Source organism: Monodelphis domestica, chromosome 5 (genome assembly GCF_027887165.1).
Source record: "Monodelphis domestica isolate mMonDom1 chromosome 5, mMonDom1.pri, whole genome shotgun sequence".
NCBI classification, from domain to species: Eukaryota; Metazoa; Chordata; class Mammalia; order Didelphimorphia; family Didelphidae; genus Monodelphis; species Monodelphis domestica.
The window spans coordinates 96299459-96311860 of record NC_077231.1 but is presented as its reverse complement, the minus strand read 5'-3'; the positions used below and the strand labels follow the sequence as shown (position 1 = coordinate 96311860).

Below are 12402 nucleotides of genomic sequence, written 5' to 3'. Positions count from 1 at the left end.
GTAACATCTCCAAATGGTAATCCCTAGTTAAGAGGGAATTTTCTCATAAAGTGTAATGTGGACTTGGGTATTTAGCCAGGGTGGCTTACCCTTTAGCTCCACCCTATGTTTCCACATCAGATAAATTTTAAGTAGAAGCAAGTTCAACAGCCATCCTCAGCCCCTGGTTTCCTTGACAACAATTCATATAAATAGTAAGGACTTTCTTTGGGGGGGGGGGGGGGGTAGAGTGCAAAGGGAATGGAGTAAGATAAGAAAACCAAGACACCAAGACAGGCTGAATTGTCCCTGGAGCTGCTAGCTTCAAGGTGAATGTTAGATGATTTGAAATTGAAATCAGACCTTTTGATATTGTTTGGGGGATTTATTACAAGCCCAGAGTAAAGGCTTCGGAACAGAGGAAAGGGTCAGCATGACTGTTCCCTGGGACAATTTATGAGTGGTAATAAGAGAGGTTTCCATTTAGGCTCTTTCCTCTGCTGAGAGAGTTGACCCCAACGTCTGATTAATGCTGACTATTTGTCGACAAATCAAAAATTAATTAAATGCCTCCTTTGCCTTATTCCCCTTAACCCCCTTTGACTGATCATGAGGGCACATATGTACTGAGCATTCTGCTGCCACCAATGAATATATGTGTTCCTGGTCCTTTGAAGTAGAGAGTGTGTCACAGCTGGACACTTTGCTGCCCAAATAATGGAAAGTACTGTGGAAATTAAAAGCATCCCATTAATGGAAAACAAAATTGTGGGTTACTAATTTGGGTACTATCTCAGGGCCTTTTGGAAGGCTTCCTGGGAGAAAAGGGGCAGAGGTGAGGATGAGGAGATGCAGAGTTGGGGGCTAACGGATGGAGCACAGACTCGTCCAATCACCCAGGTGAATTTTAAAAGACATTAGAGTGTGAAAAATTGAGGTTGCCTTTCAATTAAATTACAGGAATGGAAGGACAACAGCTTAGTTCTCTAAATGCTAATAACCAGATTTGGATTTTGCTCACCTCTCCGTTTCATCATTTGGGTGGTAATTTCAAGGTGTTTTATGACCATAGAGTAAAGTGATGGTCATGAAAAAAAAAAGCAAATAATATTTTCCTCTGATTTACTAGCAGCATATTACTTTCTGTTCTTGCAGCCGGGGGCTAGAGTTAAATACAAGCTTTCTTGAGAAACACCAATCCAATTATACAGTTCTTACGGCATGTTGTGTACACATACACACACATACACAGTCATTATTATATAATGTACTCACACGTGCACATGTTCACACAAATATAGGCAGGAGCATATGCAGACATATGCCTCCTGGAAGAACTGGCCACATCATCATCCCTACAACCCACCCACAACTTTCTCACCTCTGATTTTTTTTTTCTCCAACTCTTCTTGATACCTGCAAAGCCTTCCTCCTATCCCTTCCCTGATTTCCATCTCTTGACACTCTCCTCACCCACCATCACAGTTTTTCTTTAAGATTGTGCCCAAATGCCATGATTTCCATAAAACCTTCTCCGATTGCTCATCTTCTCCTTTCTCTCCTCCTCTTTCCTCCCCTTTCCTCTCCCCTCCCCTCTTCTCTTCTCTTCTCTTCTCTTCTCTTCTCTTCTCTTCTCTTCTCTTCTCTTCTCTTCTCTTCTCTTCTCTTCTCTTCTCTTCTCTTCTCTTCTCTTCTCTTATTTACATTATTTCTCTTGGTGATCTCATTAGCTTCTATGGATTTGGTTGTTTCTATATTAATTTACTTACCCAGTCCTAACCTCTCTGATGGCTTCCAATCTCAAAGCCCCAATTGCCTATCTATTAGATATATCAAACTGTAGGTTTTGTAGACATCTTAAACTCAATATGTTCAAAATTGAACACATCTTTCCTATCAAATCTTCCCTCTTCCTAACTTTAAATGTCTAGGCAAAGTTCAGTTTCTTTATATGACTTGATTCTCTCCCTTCTCCAATCTACCCATCTTAGAGCTGTGAAAGTAATTTTGCTTAAACTCAAATCAGACCATATTCCTCCCCCCCTCACTAGTCTCCAGTGGCTCCCTACTTCCTTCTCTAGAATCACCTGTAAACTCCTTGGCTTGCTATTTAAAGCCTTTCACAGTCTGATTTCAATTAATTCTCCCTTAACCAGCTAATTATGCATTATTCCCTTTCATGTACTTTAGGAACTGACTAAACTGATTCCTCTGTTCTTTATCCATAGAATTTCATTTTCATTTCTCACCTATGTGATTCAGAAAATAAATGAGGTAGGGAGTCATCTAGATATCTCAGTGAATTGAGAGCCAGACCTGGAGTCAGGAGGACTTGGATTCAAATTTAGCCTTAGACATTTCCTAGCTCTTTGACCCTAGACAAGTCACTTAACCCCAGTTGCCCAGCCCTTACTGTTTTTTTTTTCTTGCCTTGGAATCATTATTTAGTATCATTTCTAAGAGAGAAGGTAAAAGTTTAAAAAAATAAAAATAAAGAAAGAAAATAAATAAGATAGCTAGGTAGCCTAGTAGATAGAGCACTTGACCTAGAATTTATCCCAGAAGGGAAGTGACTTGTTCAAAGTCACCCAGATAGATGATAGCAGACAAATCCAGGATCGGGACACTGTTTTACTATCTCTAGGCTCTTCCTTCCTCCCTTCCTCAGCATCACAAAAAACAGTAGCATTGCCTCAGTCATCATCTGGAAATGATTTTCTGTGTGTGTGTGAGAGATGCTTTGTAAATGGGTTCCCAAATGCCTGGAACGTGAAGCAGACTCTTTCAGTGTATATGGACTGTGTCTTTGAGATAAATACCAATTGAGGATAATTGGTGATTGCTGCCCCCTTGAAGATTAGCTTTGGGGATCCAGCTCCACAGTTCACATACATGGAAGGCATCCATGTGTATATGCTTTAATCTATAAGGAAATTAAATGTAAAATGGGTCTTGTCCATTCATTCCTTATTGCTTTACCATTTTGCTGTAGATGAGATAACACTGCTTTTATTGAGCCTGTGCGATCCACTTTAATAAGCAAAGGGACTTAAGGTCCTTATTGTTTCCATGAAGTCATAAACTGCTGAAAAGACACAGGAAAAATTGAAGGACTCTTTGCCTGCAGCAAACACATTTTTCTTCCTTCTTTTCTCTGGACATAGTCATCAAAATGACTGTTTGCAGAGGAATAGTGTCTTCGGAAAGGCAGTGTGTCATTATGTAGGGGGCTTGAAACCTGGCATAACCCAGGCTAAATCCCACTTCTGACCCAAGTATGACCTTGGACAAGTACCTTAATCTGTCTGGGTGTCATTCATAATGTAGGCTCTGAACTGGGTCACCTCAAAGGCCCCCTTCTGTCTCTGAATATGTAATGCTACAGTGCTCTGGGTTCTCATATTCTGCTTCTGGCATAGGCAATCGATGTGATCCTGAGCAAGTCACTTAACCCCTTAGTGCCACTAGGCAAATTCCCAAGACCATAAATTATAAAACAGTTTTTTTTTCTATCTGCTTTGGTGATGGAGATTCCATACCTGGCTCTCTTACAACAGATAAAAACACAGGTCAGGCCTGATCATTAGAACAGGTACTTAGAATTCAAAGGCAAAATGAAATAACTCCTCCAAATATGGGACAGAGAGAAATTGCATCATCAACCAACCAGCAATGATATAAAGCACCCACTTACTCCAAACCAGTTGCCATGCTTGGTGCCAGTCTAGTTGTATGACCTTAGGCCAGTCCCTTCCCCTCTGGTTTCTTTTTTTTATCTGCAAAATGGAGAAAGGTAGAGAGATTAAACAAAATAGCCCCCAGAGCCCTTTCCTTTTCGAAGTCTACAATGTCTTAAAGTACCTTTTAACTCCAAATTTCAGATTCTTTGATTTTTAGCCGGTGGTTCAAGTTAAAAAATGTGGGGTTGGTGACATCTAAGAAAGGTCTTAAAGGAAAAGACTTCAAAATCAGAGATGTAAAGAGTTCTAAAAGCATAAACTGTTATTAATGTTTCATATGTCTCCTCCTTGGCCCCCTTCAACATTTCTGTCACTCCACTGGCTACTTGTCCTCTTCTTCTCCACTAATGCGTTGAGTATTTTGGTTGCCAAGGAGACTACTCAGCTACAGAATGAAAGGGAAATGATTCGCAAGTCTTCCATAACTAGGACATTTCCTTTTAGGCAAATAAAGTGTCAAGGTGATTTGTAATCTATAGGAAAAAAATATTGGTATGAGTAAGAAGTCTGTTTTGGGCAATAAATTCAGCACATTTGGAAAAGAAATACTTGTGCATCCTATAAAAGCTAACATCCTGCTTATGATGTTAGGCTGATGAAAGGCTGCATTCCTCCCTCCATGCCCTTGCACTGACAAGTTCAATTCCTAGTGCACACTCATAGCTCATCTCTACCTCTCACATTCCTTAGGTTGGTTCAAGGTACAGCTCAAATGCTGCTGCCAGCATGAGGTTATTCTTTATTCCTGGCCCTTATCCCAGTTATTAATATTTCCTCTCTCTTGAAATTACTTTGCCTTGCTTATTCTAAACAGTATATTTACTTTCTTGCGCCACATTGTCTTTCCCCAGGAGATGTGCATTCCTTGGAGAAAATGACTTTTTTTTTTTTTTTGGAGAGCACCTGGCATCGTGCTCTGATCATAGAGGGTACTTGATAAATCTTTATGGTTATGTGGGGAAAAGAGCCCCAGCACTGAAGAAGGAAGAGATGGGTTCAAACCCAACCTCTGACAATTACCACTTGGGTGACATTTGACAGACTGCATCATCTCATTGGGCCTCAGTTTCCTCCTATTTAAAATGAGAGGGTTAGATTAGATGACCTCTGACTCTTTTCAGCTATGAAGCTTTGATAATATGAACCAAACTGAGATGCTACCTTCAGAGTCTAATGCTCAGTCATAATCTTACCTTAATGTCTGTCCTGTATAGTACACTTGAGTATTACAGCTTCTCACATTGGAAAATTCCTCCTAATGTTCAGGAAAGTTACCTCCATCCCCCCAAAATGTACATGGAAAACCAAATCTCATCTCACTCTTCTTAAGAATTGTTCAGCAAGGAAGAGTAGGATGTTACAATTTTGAATTGTTTCTATCCGTTGGAAGTTTTAGTCTAGTTGCTGACAGACAGACAGACAGACAGACAGAGAGACAGACAGAGAAAAACGTGAACAGGGAGTCCCCATAGGTCAGTAAGGGAGGGCTTGGAATTTTGTCATACAGACTGAAGCCCATCCCAAATGTATGGTCTTAGAGACTTCCTTGAGGCTGAGAGGGATGAAATGGCTTGAGTTGGGGAAGAGTTAAAGTGACTTCTCCATGATCTCAGAACTAGTCATTGGTAGGGATTGCTTCCCCATCCTGCTGTCTTCAATTCTATTTACTCTATATTCTCCATGCCCTCCTGCTTCCATGAATCCCTTCAGTGAATAACCCTATCTTGCAAGAAGCCTGAGGCTTAAAATTACCACATGTATACAGCTCTTTGGTTAAAGCTGATAGGACAAGGCAGGTTTAGCCTGGAGAAGAGAAGACTTAGAGGGAAATATAAAAGCAATCCTCAAGTATTTCAGGAAGTATCAAGGAAGAAGATGAGTTTTATCTTCTCTGTAGCAGAATTAATCATTTAGTATATCAAGAAAACAGATTTAGAATTAATATAAGGAACATGTTTCTAACCTAGAACCAAGCCCAACAATGAAATGGCTGCCTCAAAAGGAAGTGAGTTCCCTGTCACTGGATGTGTTCACATAAAAGCTGGATGACTGTCTGTATTGTAGAAGGGAATCCTGCATGGGGATGGTGAGGGAAGATAGATCAGAATACCAACAACTAGAGTTTTATGCTACTTTCTGAAATTAAGGACTCTAGATGGAGGCTATATTAGAGGGTCTTTCTGTTTAATCCTCCCTTTTTCTTTTGCCCTGTCCAGCTGCAAGGAATTTACATTCTTCTGGGTAGCCAGAGTATTTCTGTGTCTGAGGAAAAGTGTGTCACTGGGATGGATATAACATCCAGCCAGGCAAACAGTATCCTCTTGAAGAGAGCTCCAGGTTAAGTGTGATTGCTAGATCCCCTTCAGGGATTCTACCTAAAGATAGGAAAGAAGAGGGAAAAAAATCTTGTCTTGTTCAAATTCCCCCCTAAATTGTTAATGCCTTGAGATTTCTAAATTTTCCATCTTCTTCAGTGCCTGGCAGAAGGTACTAGACACAGTAATTGTTTGAACTATCTATATCTAGATATAGATATCAAAATATATATGTCTCATTTGGTCTTGCATCAGCATCTGTGGTTTATAAATGATCCTAGGACCACAATAGATGGTATTCTTATCTATGGCTGACTTTTACTAATGATGATCATTTGCATTTCTTAATAGTCATCAGCTGAGATAATAACTTTTTTTTTAAAGTTATCATTTTAAGAAGTCATTCTAATTACACATACCTTGTGAGAACAGTGTGTTTTAGCCCTGGACCTGATGCTCATTCATAAAATCTTAGGGGGTCAGAGATGTGAGGGGCCTTTGAGCATAAAATATCTGTCAGAGCTGAGAGGGCCATGGGCATAGTGGTCATCCAGAGGGAGAAGGCTACTGGGGAATAATGGAGAAAGAAAGAAGTTCAGAGTCAGGAGTGGTGCTCAAAGAGGAAGGAAGAGCTATAGCTTACTATCTTTCACCTATAAAATGAAAATGTTGGAACAAACGTATTGGGAGGGGAAAAAGGCTTAAGTTGGAATGTGAAATTGTTGTTCCATCATTTGGTTTTATCTGACTCTTCAAGACCCTGTCTAGGGTTTTCCTGGCAGAGGCTGAAGTGATTTACTAATTCCTTCTCCAGCACATTTTATAGATGAGGAAACTGAAGTAAACAGAATTAGACAACTTTCCCCGGATCTTACAGCTAGTAAGGGTCTGAGGCTTGATTTGAATTCAGATCTTCCTGACTCTAGAACCAGTGCTCTCTCCACTGAGTCATCTAGCTATCTCTGGAATCAGAGGACCTGTATTCAAATGAGACTAGATGTTCTCAGAGATCATCTCTACCTATAAAACTCTTCAGCAAGGTGCATAACTTTGCTGGTCCTCTGTTTACTTGTCAGCAAAATGAAGGGATCAGGCTCCATTCCCAGCACCAGACTGATGATCAGTCTGTAAAAGGAGGGGGTTGGACTAATGACTGCTGAGGACCTTCCAAGCTTTAGATCATAAAATCTATGCTGCTGTATTCAATCTGTAAGATGAGGGGGATTGGAATCAATGACCTCTCTGATGATATTTGATTGTTTCTGTCTCTAAAGGAGTCTCACGATGCTCAGTGACCTTTATCACCCCCTCACCCTTGAAGAAAATTAGTGTTCCCCTTCCTTTCCCCTTGACTCCCTCCCCCCTTTCCTCCTCTCCCCTCTTTCCTTCTTTTCTCCATTCTTTCCTCCCCTTTCCATTCCCTTCGCCCTTCACCTCCCCTTGTTTCCCATCCAGAATACATGGCTTTGGTTAAAGGATCCACATCACAAAGGCTGGGGGACCCCAGCCTAAGAGAGAGGCTGGATACATCCAGGACTGAACAAGGGTTACACCTACGCACAAATGTACATTTACCCACTTGGTACTGATTGACTATGAGCTTCCTTCCCAAAGAGATGCTTGTGCTGATGAGATGCATGTGCTGAATGGAGCCGAACATCATATTTCAATTGGGACTGCTGGGCCTAAAATAATGCTGAGGGAGGCAAAAATAATTGCCATTGGGGAGACCTGAGCAGGGTGGTATGGCTGGATGCTGCTGTTGCCACTCTAAGTAGTGACATGGTTAACTGTGATGCCTTCCTCCTTCTCACCACCTGCAATTCCAGGAACCATTCCAGGGGAATGGGTATGGGGAAAGGAGGGAACACTGATTTTCTTTAAGGGTGAGAGAGTGATGGAGGTCACTGAGCATCATGAGACTCATTTAGAGATGGAAGCAATCTTAAATATCATCAGAGAACATATTGATTCCAATACAATTTTGGGTTCACCATTGAACGTGGATTTGTCCTGTGGCAGAAGAGCAGTAAGGGCTAGGCAATGAGAGTTAAGCGACTGGCCCAGGGTCACACAGCTAGAAAGTATCTGAGACCAGATTTGAACCCAGGACCTCCTGTCTCTAAGTCTGACTCTATCCACTGAGTCATGTAATTGCCCCCTTAAAATCATCCTTCTGAAAAATAGTTCTGAGCACATCACTCTCCTGTCTCAAGATCAGTTGTCACTTCCTAGTGCCTCTAGTATAAGACATAAACTCCTCTGACATTTAAAGTCTTTTATGAGTGGGTGACAGACTCTTTTTCAAGCTTGTTTCCCATCAACCCCCTTCACATAGAAAGTATTCCACCCAAACTATCTTCTTTGCTGTTGTCTCTCTCTCTCTCTCTCTCTCTCTCTCTCTCTCTCTCTCTCTCTCTCTCTCTCTGCAATGTTATTTTTTAAAATATTTTAGAGACTTTTACTCAAAACACAAAGCAAAATATTGCCTTAGAGCTCATTCAAAAAAGAGTTAGAATAGAGCATCCCCTTTGCTAACTTTTAAGGACACTATAAATACTGAACTCTAATGACAATGATAATCCTGAACCTAGAAACTCACCTCACATAGAGGCAGCTATTGAATGGAGTTAGGAAACTGAATTAAAATCTAGCCTTGAACACATCTTAGCTGTGTGACCCTGGACATGTCACTTAACTTCTGTCTGCCTCAGTTTTCTCATCTATAAATGGATATAAAATAGTACCTACCTACCAAGGTTATTGTGAGGATCAAACAAGACAATCTCCATAAAGTATCTGGCACATAATTGTAGCTGTTCTCTTCGCCATTCTGCTCATATACATATGAGCTCCTGCAGGAAGTCTTCCCTGATTCACTAAATTGGCAGTGTTCTCCCTTCTCTTCTCAGAGGAACACATCTGTATACAAGTTGCCCTTCCCAGTAGAACATAAAGTCTTTGATGGCAGAGACTATTTAATGATATTTTTGTATCCCCTAGCCCTGTTCCAGGAACTCATAAATGTTCCTGGCTCAGTAGGTGCTCAAACAATGCCTTCTTTAATGGGAGGAGGGAAGACATTACCTGAGTAATTTAATATAACAAACAAATAAACTTTAGGTTGGTTTGTTTTTTAATACTTGCTAGATTGGGTTGGTAGTGAGTTCTCCATCACTGGTGGATGTCAAGCCAAAGCTAAATGACTTGGATGTTGAAAAGGATGTTTATTTTGAGACACTGGCTGATCAAACTTGTCTGCGGTTTCCTTGAACCTTTGAGATTTTATGATTTTTTTCTCTATCTCTTTATCCAAAGAGGTCTGAGTTGCTAAATGTTTCTTTTTCCTTTTTTTTCCTTTTGTAAACATAAACTCTCCACCAGTTCTTTCACCTTTAACTTAATAATCTGACTTAACTGATTGGGAGATAAATTAGGAAGGATGTTCGTGCTTTAGCTCATGTTGAGATGAATTTATTTTCATTTATTCATTCTCCTTTTTGATTTAGCAAAGTGTTTTATGTATGTGTTAAAATAAATCCGAATCATTGGGACCTCCTAATTAGGGAACTTAATGGAATACTCTGTGTTCAGGTTTCATTAAGCTCCTCTGCTCTGACAGCAATAAAAATAGTTAAATAAGTTAATCAACGGTCTGATGGGATAAGAGAGCCTCACGGTCTGCTTATTGAATGCCAGGCCTGGGCAGGAGAAGATTCTCTCCGGAGAGAAGACCTGAACTGAGTTCCAGAGGCCAGTGCTTGCAGGACCAAGAACTGCATCAGAAGTACTCTGTTAGAGAGAGAGAGGCACTTTGCCATAAGGTAGCCAGGAAGACCTGATTTAGACACATCCTAACTCTGCCCTTGTGGGGGAATGTGGAGGGGGCAACATGGGTAGAGACCAGTAAATATACAATGCAAAGTCATTTACAGAACATTTGTCAGACATGGAAGACACCCAGGTCATCCACTGCATTCCGTTGCCAGACATGCTGACTTTTGTCTTGCCACGGGACTTGAAGGATTTTGGAAGAGAAGGCAAGACTGAAGACTTTATGCAATTCTGCCTCACAAATCCATTTCACCATGTGCAAGCCAAGGCATCACCCGCGATATCATTGTGCCTCTGAAAACCAGAGGGACAGCAACAACTCAGAGGTTCTTATTCAAATTCTGTACTTTAGTCATGTGAGTTTATCTCTCATCCTCCATCTAGATTACCCGCTTTCTAGTGCCAAACAGAACTCTGAATGAGTGAGTGGATAAGTCATTAAATAACTAAGAATGTTCATTTTCTGCTTTGTAAAATAAGGAAAATGGACTCAGCACCTTTCAAATCCTTTCTGGCTCTAAACCTATTATCCTGTGATTTATCTTTAGTCCAGTCAGCCATTTATTTTGAGAAATACTGAAGCACCAGCGAAATGCAGAGCCCTTGCTTGGCCTGGAGGGGAGATAGGAAGTTGAACCAAAGCCTTATAGGCATTCCTCCACTCTACTTTTCTGCCATCTCCTTTTGTCTGCAGCTGGTATCCTGGACTGGTCATTACTGAGATCCCTTCTTCTGTTGGCTCTTTGCTGCCCTCTGCTGAAACTAGTAACACCCAAAACTTCTATCCATAGACTTATGGAGCCATAAAGTGGGATTCAGAATAAATAGGAACCTTAGAGATCACTTACCCCACTTTCTCTGCCCCTCACCTTATAGATGAGCAAAAGGAGACCTGGAGAGGCAGAGGAGCTTGCCCCAGCTCTGAAACCACGTCTCCTGGTTTCAAACCCTACATTCTTCCAAACATCAAGAGGGCTTATAGAATCTACATAATGAATTTTGTTGAGTGGCGTAGGCAGAATCATGCTTTACAAGTCCTTTGATGATAGAGAAAAGGTATGGGGAAACAGAAAAGCGGATCGTGAAAATGGGGGAAACAGCAGCACACCATACGTCATTGGTGTCATGTAAAGGCCACGAATTTAAAGTCAGGAAAGATTTGGGTTGGAAAATCAACCTTTGATGCCCACAAGTTGGGGAATCATAAGCAAGTCACTTCCTATCTCTGATGCCCTGTTTCCTCATCTGCAAAATGTGAATGGCAGTACCCATCAGTGCCAACTGTTGTGCGGATCCAATAAAACAACCCATCTAAGCTGCTTTGGCAACTTTTGATACACACCATGAATGTCTCATTTTCAAGCCTTCCCTTGAAGTTGTATGAAGGGGTATGACTGTGTGTGTGGTATGTGTTAAGTATGTATTCACAGGGAATTAGAGAGATGTATTCCTCTTCCTCTTCTTCTTTTCCTCCTCATCCTTCTCCTTTTCTTCCTCCTTCCTTTCTTCCTCTTCTCTATAATGCACACATACACATTAGCCCTACATATAAACATAGATACATATATATATATATATAAATACACATACACATGTATATGTACTCGTGGTATTTATATATGCACTGCATGTATTTCTAAATGTCTCTACATTCTCTATATTTGTCTCCCTCTCTATCCGATAGAATATAAGTTCTTGGGAGTACAAGTTGTTTCATCCTTTATATTTGTGTCCCTTGTGCCCAGAACAGTTCCTGGCACACGGCTGATTTTTTGACTGATTGACATGCCCCACTATTTCTCCTTGACAGAGTTTGGAGTTACAAAAAGGGGTTTTACCATGATATAACACATTTTAGATGAACCCAAAATTTGAAAATAAATCTAACTTGATTTCACCATGTCCTAGATCAGGATGTCTTTATGGATCAGATGATTGCTAGCTAATGAATTCTCCCTCCCTTTTTCTTTTCCTCTGACTCCTCTCATTCAGTCGGAGGTCTCTTGGATCCCCAACAAACACTACTCTGGGATATATGGGCTGATGAAGCTGGTGCTGACCAAGACCCTTCCTGCCAACCTAGAGAGAGTCATCGTCCTGGACACAGACATCACCTTTGCCACAGATATAGCTGAGCTCTGGGCCGTGTTCCACAAATTCAAAGGTAAAAGTGATTCTACTTTAGGGGAGAGAGCAGCCCCCAAAATACTCAAGGGCATTCACAATGAAGATTGGGCCAGTTCTCTATTATCCATGCCTAAGAAGACACAATAGATAATCCAAACAGGGGATGAGTCCAGCATTCATTATCCTATTTTCTATGTTGTGTTTCACAAAGAGAATAGAGATCCACCTAATTGATGGATTTGGCTTAGGCTAATACTTGAATTAGTCTCTGTTTTTCAAATCAAATAATCTTAGGAACTGAAAGGAACCTTATTAGATCATGTCAACAGAGTTAAAAATTTAAAATCAAAAGATTCCCAATTTAAATCCCACACCTACCACTTATTACCTAAGGAAGCTTCAGTGAG

General features: G+C 40.7%; 1 protein-coding gene across 2 annotated transcripts in view; it reads left to right on the top strand.

Annotated features, from left to right (window-relative positions):
* LARGE1 (LARGE xylosyl- and glucuronyltransferase 1) overlaps window positions 1–12402 on the top strand; it is a 612082-nt gene that overhangs the window by 355242 nt on the left and 244438 nt on the right. For both annotated transcript variants that reach the window (XM_001366359.3, XM_056798822.1), the window contains one exon: window positions 11861–12032. In XM_001366359.3, the coding sequence (XP_001366396.1) occupies window positions 11861–12032 (172 nt within the window). The remainder of the gene's footprint in view (window positions 1–11860; window positions 12033–12402) is intronic.